Source organism: Pan paniscus, chromosome 10, assembly GCF_029289425.2.
Source record: "Pan paniscus chromosome 10, NHGRI_mPanPan1-v2.0_pri, whole genome shotgun sequence".
In the NCBI taxonomy this organism is placed as follows: Eukaryota; Metazoa; Chordata; class Mammalia; order Primates; family Hominidae; genus Pan; species Pan paniscus.
Window position 1 is genome coordinate 29,583,207 of NC_073259.2, and position 14,608 is coordinate 29,597,814.

At 43.4% G+C, this 14,608-nt stretch overlaps 1 protein-coding gene across 2 annotated transcripts in view; it reads right to left on the reverse strand.

The window, feature by feature from the left end:
* Positions 1-14,608, reverse strand: part of TBC1D30 (TBC1 domain family member 30) — a 119,305-nt gene that overhangs the window by 92,982 nt on the left and 11,715 nt on the right. Inside the window, exon 1 of one of the 2 annotated variants that reach the window (XM_024931248.4) lies at positions 4,567-5,145. The exons of the other annotated variant lie outside the window; for it this stretch is intronic. Coding sequence (XP_024787016.2) covers positions 4,567-5,044 — 478 coding nt within the window. The 5' untranslated portion in view covers positions 5,045-5,145. Of the gene's footprint in view, positions 1-4,566; positions 5,146-14,608 lie in introns of those variants that run through there. 2 annotated transcript variants of the gene reach the window in all.

Genomic DNA, 14,608 nt, shown 5'->3' on the forward strand with positions numbered 1-14,608 from the left:
ATCCGTAACATGTAAGCAAAAACTCCTACTTTTACCATATCTAGCTCTGGCTGCAAATTTACTTTTCATTGCCTGAAAACTGGCATGTATATTTTGTACCACTGAAGTGTTCAGATGGTAAGCTTGCTAGAAAAGAATCTTTTTTAGTCTGTTACATTAATAATAAACCTAACAGCTAATTAAAAAAAAAAAAAAAGTCTTTAAAGGCCAGGCATGGTGGCTCACACCTGTAATCCCAGCACTTTGGGAGGCCAAGGAGGGCAGATTACCTGAGGTCAGGAGTTGGAGACCAGCCTGACCAACATGGAGAAACCCCATCTCTACTAAAAATACAAAATTAACTGGGAGTGGTGGCACATGCCTGTAATCCCAGCTACTCCAGAAGCTGAGGCAGAATTGCTTGAACCCAAGAGGAGGAGGCTGCAGTGAGCCGAGATCGCGCCATTGCACTCCAGCCTGGGCAACAAGAGCGAAACTCCGTCTCAAGAAAAAAAAAAAGTCTTTAAAGTACTCATCTATGTTTACAAATGATGAGCTAAAAGTAAATAATTTTACCACATTTTGTAATGTAGATGAATGTGGCTATACTGATTTTGTTTTAAATATCCAGTCTTCCAATAGCCTAAAAACATTTTGTCTTAGAGGTACAATATTTCATCTTAGCTCCTCAGCAATTTTTCAAATATGGTAGAAAATAAATTTCCTTTACACACAGATAAATTGCAATAATTCTACATTCATAAAACTAATATTCACAACAGCAGTTTTTTTTTTTACTTTATTTTACTTTAAGTTCCAGGATACATGTGCAGAGTATGCAGGTTTGTTACAGGTATACATGTGCCATGGTGGTTTGCTGCACCCATCAACCCATCACCTAGGTTTTAAGCCCCACATGCATTAGGTATTTGTTCTAATGCTCTCCCTCCCCTTAACAGCAGTTTTTCTATAGGTCAAAACAAATTTGGGAACCAGAATTGTCTACTGTCTTTATATAAATGATCATTACAATTTGGGAGGAGGTTTTCTTTGGTCACATTTGATATGATTAGTCACTAGAGCATGATCTAGTAGGCAGGCAAAGCCTTCCACTCAACTTAACCTTAGCTAGCCCCCCATTAGAGGTTCTCTGTGGGGTTTGGGTCTACTCATTTTTAAAGGGATATGGAGAAACTAAAGAGAATCAGAAGAGAAGAAAATAAATGCTCAAAAGTAGAAATGCACTCTAGAGATCAAAGTCAACTTTTGGGGTCTGTAACAAACAAATGCAGGGTTCTCAAACCTGACCTCACCATGGAAAATGCATTTGGCCCTGAGTTAAAAAGAACTGCTTTTGGATCAGCCAACTCTCTGAGTGATTTTTAGGCAAGGAAGTGTGCTCCAAGTCTCAAATTACGCCTAGCATACAGGATTATGCTGAGAAACAAATGGGTATGGTCTTTATAAACACTAACATAAATAATGCTTTAAGTAAGAATAAGGAATTACCATGAAGAAGAGGGCAAAGGCTAGTTCTTCCTGTCCCCCTAATTTTAAACATAGTAGGATATAATGAAAAGAGAACATTTAAGTTAAATGAAAATATGATTAAATATGAGAAAAAGCCTACAAGAGGCAACCAGAGGCTCTTCATTCCTAGATGCCTTCAGATAGAACAAACATCTTTCTCTGAATATTTCAATATTTTGGGCTGGGCACGGTGGCTCACACCTGTAATCCCAGCACTTCGGGGGGCCGAGGCAGGCAGATCACCTGAGGTCAGGAGTTTGAGACCAGCCTGACCAACATGGTGAAACCCCGTCTCTACTAAAAATACAAAATTAGCCAGGCATGGTGGCACATGGCTGTAATCCCAGCTACTTGGGAGGCTGAATCAGGAGCAATGCTTGAAACCAGGAGGCGAAAGTTGCAGTGAGCCAAGATCGCACCATTGCACTCCAGCCTGGGCAACAAGAGCAAAACTCTGTTTTAAAAAAAAAAAAAAAAAAAACCAAAGAACCAAATCAACATTTTCCTTCTAGAAATAAAAGGGGTAGGAATATAATCACAAAACATTTAAATTATACTTTTCCTCCACAAAAGGGTTCTTACATTATCTCATTTCCAGTGATCCCTAAGGTGCCTACAACTCCAGTTCTCTGAATTACATTTATTGTTCAATATGGGAAAATTTCTTCAGAGTTGAGGGTGAAAATGTCTTTTACAGCAATATCTGCTGGTATAGAAGCCTCTTGGGGATGGAAACAGGTCTCTTTCATCTTTGAATGCTCCATGACATCGGCCATAGCCTCTTACACAGTGTTAAATAACTGAGGAAAAATAAGGACATTGTCAACTCACAACCTGTGCTCAGTGTCCTAAGGAATTCCAGGGTATATGATATAAAGTTATATCTAACATCTGTTGAGCACTTCATACACTCTAACTTATGTAATTCTCACCACAGCCCTCTGAGGTAGGTATTATTATTATCCCTATTTATAAGAAAGTGAGACACAGAGATGTTAAATAGCTTGTCCAAGGTTACACAGCTGGTAAGGAACTGTGGCCGGATATCAACTCAGGAGTCTGACTCCAAAATTCATCCCCTTAACCAAGGAAATACTGAAGAGAGCCCAGATGTCCTGAGAAACCATTCTGGTGCCTCACCTAAAGGACCTACACATGTTAAATATATAGCTAAATAAGTGCTACAGCAAAATCCCTGGCAGGGAGAGGAGACAATACACAGGCTATCAGTATTGTATGACATTCTTACTGAATGCAGAGTAGTTATATTGGGGGGAATATTTTTTGAGCCTGAGAAAAAGATCAAATAACCTGATAAGCAGCATTCTTTACGCAGACAGCTGTATCATCACCTGATACTTTAATCTGAGCACGCGAGTGATGTTATCAATAAAGGGGAGAGGGAGCGTGTTAGTGTGTGTATGTGTGCACACGTAAGCACGCATATGTGTGTATAGGACTATTATGATATGGCATTTTGTTCATCTTAATAGGGTTGACTACAAGGGAAGAAAGGTTTAACCGGCAACTAGCCATGCAATAAGACCGAACAGGCAAAACGAACTATTACAGGGCTTGTGGATGGTTAGTTGTGTGGCCACTCATATGAAATCCACTTGCATAGTTAGCTGTACCGTTACTACTTCTTTAAACTTTAGTCTGCCAATTTTCCTCTTCAAAAAGGAAATTACTAATCCCCAGAATTCCCTCGGTGATGAAAAATGTAAAACCTTGTAAAAAGAGAAATCATAATTCTTCAAAATTGATTCTGTTGGAGTCTGAAAGAACTATTGCCCTATGGGACTTGTGGCATACACAGACACTCTGAGAACAACCAAATAATTCTATAAAATGAAATGGCACAGCTACAGCCAAAGTCCCAGGCAGGGGGAGGAACCTGGAAGCTATCTGTAACAATCAGCTGGGAAAAAAAAAAAAAAATCTTCACTAGGAAGTCAAAAGAGGAAGCTAAAAGCTGTTTACGTAGGTCTGAGAAAGCAGACAGATTTATTCTTTTCCTAGGTTTTTTTTTTTTTTTTTTAATACAGTGAGGAGATGGGAGACTCTCCTTCCTCCCTCCCCTGGTAACTCAGCCCAAGGACATTACTGTCAAGAAATGTTATGGTGGCTCGGCATCTGTTTTCCATACGTCACCTCATTTTGTAAATGGAGGTCTTGATATTTCTATACCAAAAAAGACAACTCTAATAACTGTGTTACTGCCTGAAAGGCAAGCTATTATGACCAGATGAAAAAAAAAAGTGTGACACGAGCTCAAGACACGAGCATCAGAGTCTCATAACAAAAGAAACACCAAATTAGCCTCTCTCCCTGAAAGCCAAGGCCATTTTCTCAGGTCGACCTCTCCATGCCAACTGAAGGTACCAGCAGTTAAATTCTGTAATAAACCTCAACACTCTAGGGCCCTCCACTAACCTGCCACCGAGAAGGAAAAAAAGAAAACAAAACAACAACAACAAAAATTCCTAGTGAGCTGCCTGGAACCGTACGCTCTGGCAGAAATAGAATTCACACGCTCTGCTTCGAAACCGCATTATCGAATTATTCTGCCTCACTAGTTAAACACTAAGTGGTGTGACCAGGGAAGGCGGACTTTAAAAACAAAAAAAAAAAAACAAAAAAAAAACAAAAGGAAAGAACAGCCCTACGACTCGCCTCGATTCTGGCGGCGCCCTCTAGGTAGGTCAGGTATACGTATCAGAACCTCCCACCCTGTCCTAACAGCTGTTCAGGTGAAATTAGAATCTGGGCTGCCTCTCCCCTGGGGCCTCCGCGAACACACCGGGAGATGGGAGGAGGGAAGAGCGGGGAAACTGCCCACTCCATCAACTGACGCTTGATTCAATTACTCCGGAGAACTTAAGAACTAAGTGTGGACATAAATCTGTGCCACGGTGGGTACCACCGTCAGATCCAAAGAGACAGTATCTGAGCGCTCCGCCGAGCAGCCCAGGTGCGCGCTGGAGCGCGGGCAGAGACGGCGAGGACAACCCGGCTCCAGGAAGCCCCCGGGACCCTGCTGCGCCCGGCCCTCACCTTTCTGCCGCAGGTACAGCATCTGATGCCGCTGGCTCGGTCGCTCCTGCAGCTCCTGCAGCACGCGGGAGTCGCCGGCACCGCTGCGGCCGCCCAGGACCACGTCGGAGCCCGAGGCCTCGGTGGAGCTGTCGAGGCTGTCGCGGCGCCGCCGGCGGCCCTCGGCCCCGCGGCCCCCGCCCGCCGCCTCCTCCTCCTCTGTGCAGCTGTACAGCTCGTTGAGCAGCCCGCTCACCAGGGACGCCGTGCGGCTTGTGCGGCCGCCGCACGCCTCGCCGGGCTCCGTGTCCTCATCGCCGTCCCACGAGTCCCGGGAGCGCCGCGGCCGCTCCACCGCTCCCCGGAGGCGCGGGGCTGGGGGAGCTGCAGGAATCGTTTCTTCCTCCTGACTCTCCAGCCTCGCCTCGCCACCGCCGCCGCGGAATTCCAGCTCCGTCCGGAGCCCCGGGCGGCCCCCGCCGGTGGGAAGGACGTCCATGGTCCCCGGCGCGCGGCTGCCCGGCTCCCGCTGCTCCTCCCGCCTCGCGGCGCCGGCCAGTTCCGGGAGGAGGCGCGGCTTCGTCCTCGCCGGTGGTGCCCTCCCGGGCGCGGCGCCAGCGGGCTCTGGATCCCCGAGGTGCCCGGGCCTCCCCCGAGCCGGCACCTGAGCCGCTCCCCTCCGCTCCGGACCGGGCGAGAAGGAGACTGCCACGCCACTGAGCTACCTGGGGCCACCTGCTGCCGGGGCCCGGCTTCTACCCAGAGCGCTCTCCCGTGCGCGAGAAGGCGCAGGACGTGGCCAGAACACCGTTGGGAAGAAGCCAGCAGCACGGAGGGGGAGGGCGCTGAGGCCGCCGCCACCTTCACTTTTAATTAAGCACGTGATTTAACTCAAAAAGAGGGTGACTCTTGCCTCTTATTCAGCCGCCAGCTAGAAATAATGCCCAGAAGGGTTCTAAACGCCCATCAATAGGCCCAGGCCAGGAGCTCCTTCTTGACATACTCGGAACACAATACCAGCCCTTCTCACTTTCCCACCTGATCTGAGCGCCTTCAAAAGCCTTCTTAGTTTAGTCTCTGACAATAAGCTTTCTAAAACTCTGAACACCTGGCAAATACCTGGGACTTAATAACGCTGTGAACTTTTTTCCTCCAGTGAAAACCAAAGCCCTGGATTAAAATCAACTAATTCCCTGATACAAGATGTAACCAGAGTGAGGGTTTAATAAATGTTCTTGAGATGACCGAACTGATACATTAATTGAGCTAGTTTTGATGATGGTAGAATCAAAAATTTACAAGAGACTGTGAGAAATGTATCTTACACTAGACCTCAATAGAACTCGGAACTGCCGCTCCACTGTAGATATTTTTGTGAAGTTAATAATTGGCAACATGTTTAGCGCTTTTTGTATGTCAGGCACTGTTCTTAGAGATTTGCATGAATTATCCCACTTAATCCTCACTTTAACCCTATAAAGCAGTTAAGTGTCGTTATATTCTCACTTTTCAGCTGAGGGAGCTGAGGCACGAAGAGGCTAAATAACGTGTCCATTCACAAAGAATAAAGTGAACTTTTCATAAAGTGTCTGGCTTTCATTATGGATGAATATATATTAGTCAAATGCTATTAAATACTTGACCACACTTCCAAAAGGGGCAACAACACACCTGGTGAACAACACTGGTGTTTCGTGTTTGTTCAGCACAGTTTTGTCTTCCAAGGCACTTTCATAATAGAGCCTGACCCTGCCGGTAGAAATCCGGTGTACCTTGACACCAGCACTGCAATAAAAGGGCCCTTTTTGAAACTGGAGTTAATATGAGACAAGCAGAAGTTGTACTTTTCGCTTAGGTATTCGGAATTTTAAATTATACTGGAAATATTATTTTATGGTTTTATAACTATATTAATGACTATTGTTACCATTTAATGTTTAAATGTATGAAATGAGAGTAGAATTCATTATTATATTGCTGTTTTGTTTTTTGAGGTCTTTTTCCCTGTTGTCCCTGGCATTCAACGAGTTCCAAGTCCTCCTTCGTATGCCAAACTTTGCAATGAGCAGGACTTTCAGAGGAGTAAACACTGAAATTGGACCTATTTTTTTAGTTGGCTTCCCAGCCCTTTTTATCTCTTCCCCCTAAGAAGAGATGTGATTAACTGTTAGTCTTCAGCACTATTCTCATTTAGGGAATCTCCATCAGGAATTACAGGTAAAGAAACTCAAAGTGAGCTGAAGGGAAAAAAGAGACCAAGAAAACAATAGGTTATTGACATTCAACATTTCTAAGTTAATAAGAACTTCAAAATTATTTCCCATTCCCCATCATTACCAAATCTAAAGAGAGGAAAATGGCAAACTAAAAACTAACAAGGAAAGCACGCTTAAGATCATTGTACTTATGGAATGATCTTCCCCTAGATATTGGCATGACTCTGCTCTCCCCAGAGTCTCGTCTCTGCTTAAATGTCTTCTCTGTGAGCCAGGCGCGATGGCTCACACCTGTAATCCCAGCACTTTGGGAGGCCGAGGTGGACGGATCACGAAGTCAAGAGATCGAGACCATCCTGGCCAACATGGTGAAACCTCGTCACTACTAAAAATACAAAAATTAGCTGGGTGTGGTGGCCCATGCCTGAGAATCACATGAACCCAGGAGGCGGAGGCTGCAGTGAGCCGAGATCATGCCACTGCATTCCAGCCTGGGTCACTGAGTGAGACTCCATCTTAAAAAAAAAAAAAAAAAAGGCTTCTCTGTGAATCACTCCATAACCACCCTATTTGACATTGCAGCTCCCCATCCCCCAGGTTTTCCTTAGTTCTCTTCCTTGTTCTTTTTTTTCCCATAATACCCTCTTCCCACATACTACAGTATATAATCTGATTTATTTTGTTATCTGTCTTTTGCCACTAAAATGTAAGCTTCCGAGCGCAGGAATTTTGTCTATTTTGTTCATTGATATATGCCCATCACTTAGAACAATCCCTGGCACATTGTAACTGCTCAATAAATATTTGTTTAATTAACTAATTGAATGAATACCATGAAAACCAGAGAAAAAAACAACCAATTACCTACTTTCCTAAGAAAAGTTAACTTTAGTAAATATAATCCTAGAAGCGGTATTGGCAAAGGACAGCCGCTTTTCTCACCCTACACTACTGCCACCAGGAAACTGGCAGGCCCCACACAAGTTCCCTGAAGCTCTGGATATAAGAAAGAACCACTGATGGCTGGGTGCAGTGGCTCACGCCTGTAATACCAGCACTTCAGGAGGCCAAGGCAGGTGGATCTCTTGAGACCAGGAGTTTGAGAACAGCCTGGCCAACATGGCGAAACCCCATTTCTACTAAAAAAATACAAAAATTAGCCAGATGTGATGGCACACACCTGTAATCCCAGCAACTTGAAAGGATGAGGCATGAGAATCACTTGAACCTGGTAGGCAGAGGTTGCAGGGAGCTGAGATTGCACCACTGCACTCCGGCCTGGGCAACAGAGCAAGACTCCTTTTTGGTTCCATATGAATTTTAAAATAGTTTTTTCTAGTTCTGTGGAGAATGTCAATGGTAGTTTAATGGGAAAAGCATTGAATCTATAAATTGCTTTGGGCAGCATGGCCAATTTAATGATATTGATTCTTCCTATCCATGAGCATGGAATGTTTTTCCATTTGTTTGTGTCATCTCTGATTTCTTTGAGCAGTGGTTTGTAGTTTTCCTTGTAGAGATCTTTTACCTCCCTAGTTAGCTGTATTACTGGGTATTGTATTCTTTTTGTGGCAATTGTGAATGGGAGTTCATTCCTGATTTGGCCCTTGGCATGACTGTTGTTGGTGTTTAGGAATGCTAGTGATTTTTGCACATTGATTTTGTATCCTGAGACTTTGCTGAAGTTGTTTATCAGCTTAAGAAGCTTTTGGGCTGAGATGATGGAGTTTTCTAGATATAGGACCATATCATCTGCAAACATGGATTGTTTGACTTCCTCTCTTCCTATTTGAATGCCCTTTATTTCTTTCTCTTGCCTGATTGCCCTGGCCAGAACTTCCAATACTATGTTGAATAGGAGCAGTGGGAGAGGGCATCCTTGTATTGTGCCTGTTTTCAAGGGGAATGCTTCCAGCTTTTGCCCTTTCAGTAGGATATTAGCTGTGGGTTTGTCATACATGGTTCTTACTTTTTTGAGGTATGTTACTTCAACACCTAGTTTATTGAGAGTTTTTAACATGAATGGATGTTGAATTTTATCGAAAGCTTTTTCTGCATCTGTTGAGATAATCATGTGGTTTTGCCTTTAGTTCTGTTTATGTGATGAATCACATTTATCGATTTGTGTATGTTCAATTAACCTTGCATCCCAGGGATGAAGCCTACTTGGTCCTGGTGAATGAGTTTTTTGATGTGCTGCTGGATTCAGTTTGCCAGTATTTTGTTGAGGATTTTTGCATCAATGTTCACCAAGGATCTTGGCCTGAAGTTTTTTTGTAGTTGTTGTATCTCTGCCAGGTTTTGTTTCAGGATGATGCTGGCCTCATAGAATGAGTTAGGGAGGAGTCCCTTCTTTTCAACTTTTTGAAATAGTTTCAGTGGGAATGATATCAGCTCTTTTTTGTACATCTGCTAGAATTCAGCTGTGAATCCATCTGGTCCTGGGCTTTTTTTGGTTGTTAGGCTATTTATTACTGCCTCAATTTCAGAACTCATTATTGGTCTGTTCAGGGACTGAATTTCTTCCTGGCTCAGTCTTAAAAGGGTGTATGTGTCCAGAAATTTATCCATTTCTTTTAGATTTTCTAGTTTATGTGCATAGATGTATTCATACTATTCTATGATGGTTGCTTGTATTTCTGTGTGTTCAGTGGTAATATTCCCCTTACCATTTTTCACTGTGTTTATTTGAATCTTCTCTGTTTTCTTCTTTGTTAGTCTACCTAGTGGTCTATCTATCTTATTAATTTTTTCAAAAAAAAACTAGCTCCTGGATTCATCTTTTGAATGATTTTTCATGACTCTATCTCCTTTGTTCACCTCTGATTTTGGTTATTTATTGACTTCTGCTAGCTTTGGGATTTGTTTGCTCTTGCTTCTCTATTTGTTTTAGTTGTGATATTAGGTTGTTAACTTGAGATCTGATGAGGGTGTTTAGTGCTATAAATTTCCCTCTTAACACTGCCTTAGCTGTGTCCCAGAGATTCTGGTATGTCATATCTTTGTTCTCATTAGTTTCAAAGAGCTTCTTGAGTTCTGCCTTAATTTCATTTATTTACTCAAAAGTCATTCAGGAGCAGGTTATTCAATTTCCATGTAATTGTACAGTTTTGAATGAATTTCCTAATCTTGAGTTCTAATTTGATTGCACTGCTGTCTGAGATATTGTTATGATTTCAGTTCTTTTGCATTTGCTGAGAGGTGTTTTACTTCTGATTATGTCATTGATTTTACAGTAAGTGCCACGTGGCAATGAGAAGAATGTATATTCTGTTGTTTTCGTGTGGAGAGTTCTGTAGATATCTATCAGGTCCATTTGATCCAGTGCTGAGTTCAGGTCCTGAATATCTTTGTTAATTTTCTTTCTTGATGATCTGTCTAATATTGTCAGCAGGTGGTTAAAGTCTCTCACTATTATTGTGTGGGACTCTAAGTCTCTTTGAAGGTCTCTAAGAACATGCTTTATGAATCTGGGTATTCCTATGTTGGGTGCATATACATTTAGAATAGTTAGGTCTTCTTGTTGAATTGAACCCTTTACCATTATATAATGCCCCCTTTGTCTTTTTTTATCTTTGTTGGTTTAAAGTTTGTTTTGTTAGAAACTAGGATTGCAACCCCTGCTTTTTTCTGTTTTCCATTTGCTTTGTAAATTTTCCTCCATCCCTTTATTTTGAGCCTATGTGTGTCATTGCACATCAGATGGGTCTCTTGAAGACAGCATACCACTAGGTCATGGTTCTTTATCCAACTTGCCATTCTGTGTCTTTTAATTGGGCATTTAGCCCATTTACATTTAAGGTTATTATTGATATGTATACATTTGATCCTGTCATCATGATGTTGTTAACTGGTTATTTTGCAGGCTGGTTTATGTAGTTGTTTTATAGTGTCACTGCTTTGTGTACTACAGTGTGTTTTTGCAGTGGCTAGTAACAGTCTTTTCCTTCCATATATATATATATATATATTTTTTTTTTTTTTTTGAGACACAGTCTCACTCTGTCACCCAGGCTGGAGTGCAGTGGCATGATCTCGGCTCACTGCAACCTCTGCCTCCTGGGTTCAACCAATTCTCATGCCTCAGCCTCCCAGGTAGTTGGGATTACAGGTGTGCAACATGACACCCAGCTAATTTTTGTATTTTTAGTAGAGACGGGGATTCACCATGTTGCCCAGACTGGTCTCAAACTCCTGGCCTCAAGTAATGTGCCCACCTTGGCCTCCCAAAGTGCTGGGATTACAGACGTGAGCCACCATGCCCGGCCTTCTTTCCATATTTAGTGCTTCCTTCAGGAGCTCTTGTAAGGCAGGTCTGGTAGTAACGAATTCCCTCAGCATTTGCTTGTCTGAAAAGGATCTTATTTCTCCTTCGCTTATGAAGCTTAGTTTGGCCAGATATGAAATTCTGGGTTGAAAATTATTTTCTTTAAGAATTCTGAGTGTTGGCCCCCAATCTCTTCTGGCTTATAGGTTTTCCTCTGAGAGGTCTGTTGTTAGTCTGCTGGGCTTCCCTTTGTAAGTGACCTGGCTTTTCTCTCTAGGTCCCCTTAACATTTTTTCTTTCATTTTGACCTTGGGGAATGTGTTAATTATGTGTCTTGGGGATGACCTTCTCATGGAGTATCTTACTGGGGTTCTCTGCATTTCCTGAATTTGAATGTTGGCCTGTCTAGCTAGGTTGGGGAAGTTCTCATGGATGATATCCTGAAATGTGTTTTCCAAATTGGTTCCATTTGCCCCATCTCTTTCAGGTACACCAATCAGTCAAAGATTCAGTCTCTTTACATAATCTCATATTTCTCAGAGGTTTTGTTCATTCCTTTTCATTCTTTCTTCTCTATTCTTGGCTGCCTATCTTATTTCAGAAAGACATTCTTCAAGCTCTGAGATTCTTTTCTCTGCTTGATTATGCTATTAATACTTGTGATTGCATTATGAAATTCTTACAGTGTGCTTTTCAGCTCTGTCAGGTTGGTTACATTCTTCTCCACTCTGGCTATTTTGTCTGTCAGCTCCTATGATGTTTTATCATGATTTTTAGCTTCCTTCCATTGGGTTACAATATCCTCCTTTAATTCAGTGAAGTTTGTTCCTATCCATATTCTGAATTCTACTTCTGTCATTTCAGCCATCACAGCCTTGGCCTGGTTCCAAACCCTTGCTGGAGAGGTGATGCAGTCATTTGGAGGAAAGAGGGCATTTTGCCTTTTTGAGTTTTCAGCATTCTTGTGCTGATTCTTTCTCATCTTTATGGGATTATCTATTTTCAATCTTTGAGGTTGCTGACCTTTGGATGGTTTTTGTTTTTGTTTTAACAGCCTGATCACTTTTCTGTAGGGCTGCTGTGGTTTGCTGGCAGCCTGGTCCCAGTCGCCTTGGGTTTTCCAGTACCTGGAAGTATCACCAGTGAAGGCTGTGAAACAGCAAAGAGGGCAGCCCACCCCTTCCTCTGAGAGCTCCATCCCAGGGAAGTGCACACCTGTTGCTGGCTCAAACACACCTGTAGAAGGTGGCTGAAGACCCCAGTTGGGAGATCTCACCCAGTCAAAAGGAAGGGGATCAGGGACCCACTTAAAGAAGCAGTCTGGCCATGCTTTTGTAGAGCAGCCATGCTGTGCTGGGATATACTTCCTCTCCCAGTTGGCTTGGGCTCTTCAACACCTAGAGGCTGGAATGGCTAGGTCACCCAAATAGCAAAGATGGTAGCTCACCCCGCCCTTTAGGAACTTTGTCCTAGGAAGTTTTCAAATCTCTGTTGGCCAGCGAACACTGGCAGGGGTGGCTGGAGGCCCCAGTTGAGAGGTCCTGCCCAGTGAGGAGGAACAGATCAGCGACTCACTTAAAGAAGCAGTCTGGCCATGTTTTGGTAGAACAGCTGTGCTGTGCTGGGGGATCCCTTCCACCCTCAGTTGGTTTGGACTCTCCAAAGCCCACAGGGTAGAATGGCTGAGTTTTGCAAACAGCAAAGATGCGGCCCCAATTTTAGTACTTTTTAAAGCCATCAAACCTTAGACAGAATTTAGGAAATGCATATTAATACACAGTAGACAGTGAGTAAACTATTAATGCAGAATGATATTCAAGTCATGATGCTTACAGGAATTGTGGGTATCTAGTTTACTACTTATTATTACACAAGATTTCAAAGTGACAGAGTATAACCTTTCCTTTGCAATAGTAGAAAGAAAGTTTATGGCTGCTCAATACATATCAGCTAAAAATTAAGCCTCTGTCTCTCATCTGTATTAAAGTGATTTTCTTTTTTTAGAGACAGAGTCTTCCTATATTGCCCAGGCTGATCTCAAACTCCTGGCACAGTGACATTGTTTTAAAAGAACTGATGTAGGCCAGGCGCAGTGGCTCACGCCTGTAATCCCAGCACTTTGGGAGGCCGAGGCAGGTGGATCACGAAGTCAGGAGTTCAAGACCACCCTGGCCAACATGGTGAAACCCCATCTCTACTAAAAATACAAAAATGAGCTAGGCACGGAGGCAGGCGCCTGTAATCCTAGCTACTTGGGAAGCTGAGGCAGGAGAATTGCTTGAACCGGGGAGGCGGAGGTTGCAGTAAGCCGAGATTGCGCCACTGCACTCCAGCCTGGGGGACAGAGTGAGACTCTGTCTCAAAAAAAATAAATAAAGGAAGTGATGTGCCTATTGTACCAGCACTTGAATGGCCACCAACAAAGTCTGGTTAATATCAATTGACTAAGCCATTTTGTCTAATTGGTTGTCTAGTGCCTCTTCCAACCTGAATGCTTTCTGCTGGGCATAAGCATGTGATACAAAGATCTTCATACTTTGTGCCTATTCCTTTTTTTTTTTTTTTTGAGACAGAGTTTCACTCTTGTTGCCGAGGCTGGAATGCAATGGCACGATCTCGGCTCACCACAACCTCCTCCTCCTGGGTTCAAGCGATTCTCCTGCCTCAGCCTCGGGCATGTGCCACCACGCCCAGCTAATTTTTGTATTTTCAGTAGAGACAGGGTTTCTCCATGTTGGTCAGGCTGGTCTAGAACTCTCGACCTCAGGTGATCTGCCTGCCTCAGCCTCCCAAAGTGCTGGGATTACAGGCATGAGCCACTGCGCCTGGCCATTTTGTGCCTATTCCTATATGTTCATCCACGTGCCACAACCCCAGACCTCCCTTTCTCCAATCTTCTGATCGTCTTCCTTCCAGGCTCATGACCAGTCAGCCAATGCCATTCACCACTGCCAGTGAGTCCATATATATTCTAATCTCAGACCACTTTTCCTTCCACACAAACTGAATGGTCAGGTGTACCACCCAAAGCTCTTCCTGTTACTATGTTGTTGTTTTTTTAAACTACTATGATTCAAGGCCAATGCTGAGTGATTGCAGCTATCATCCATTTCTACCTTGCACCTATAAACCATGCTGTTTTGTCTATAAACCAAGTTGGGGCTTTTTCCTCCTCCTTCAGCTGGTCATACAGGCCCTTGGACGTGAGCTGAGAGAGGAGCAGTGGTGTAACTATGACTAGTGATATGGGAGTCTGGGCTACCTATTCATGCACTTGTTTGTTGCCCTCTGGTCCTGCTTGTGCTTGTTCCCAAATGCAGTGTTTTAACTTACAAAGGATTAATGCTGGTCCTGACCAACTTAATGACTTGGTAGATCCAGGAGAACCTAACTCATGATGAATAGTTCAGAAAGCATGGTCATTTGGTGCCTCGTGGATAAGAGTTCCATCTCGATCTGGGCTCAGTACACTAGGAGCTGTTTTTCAAATGGTGTGTAATTCCTGCTATAGATGTCATGACCTTGCCCCAAAACCCTATGGGCCTGCCTTGTGATCCTCCTATTGGGGTTTGCACCACAT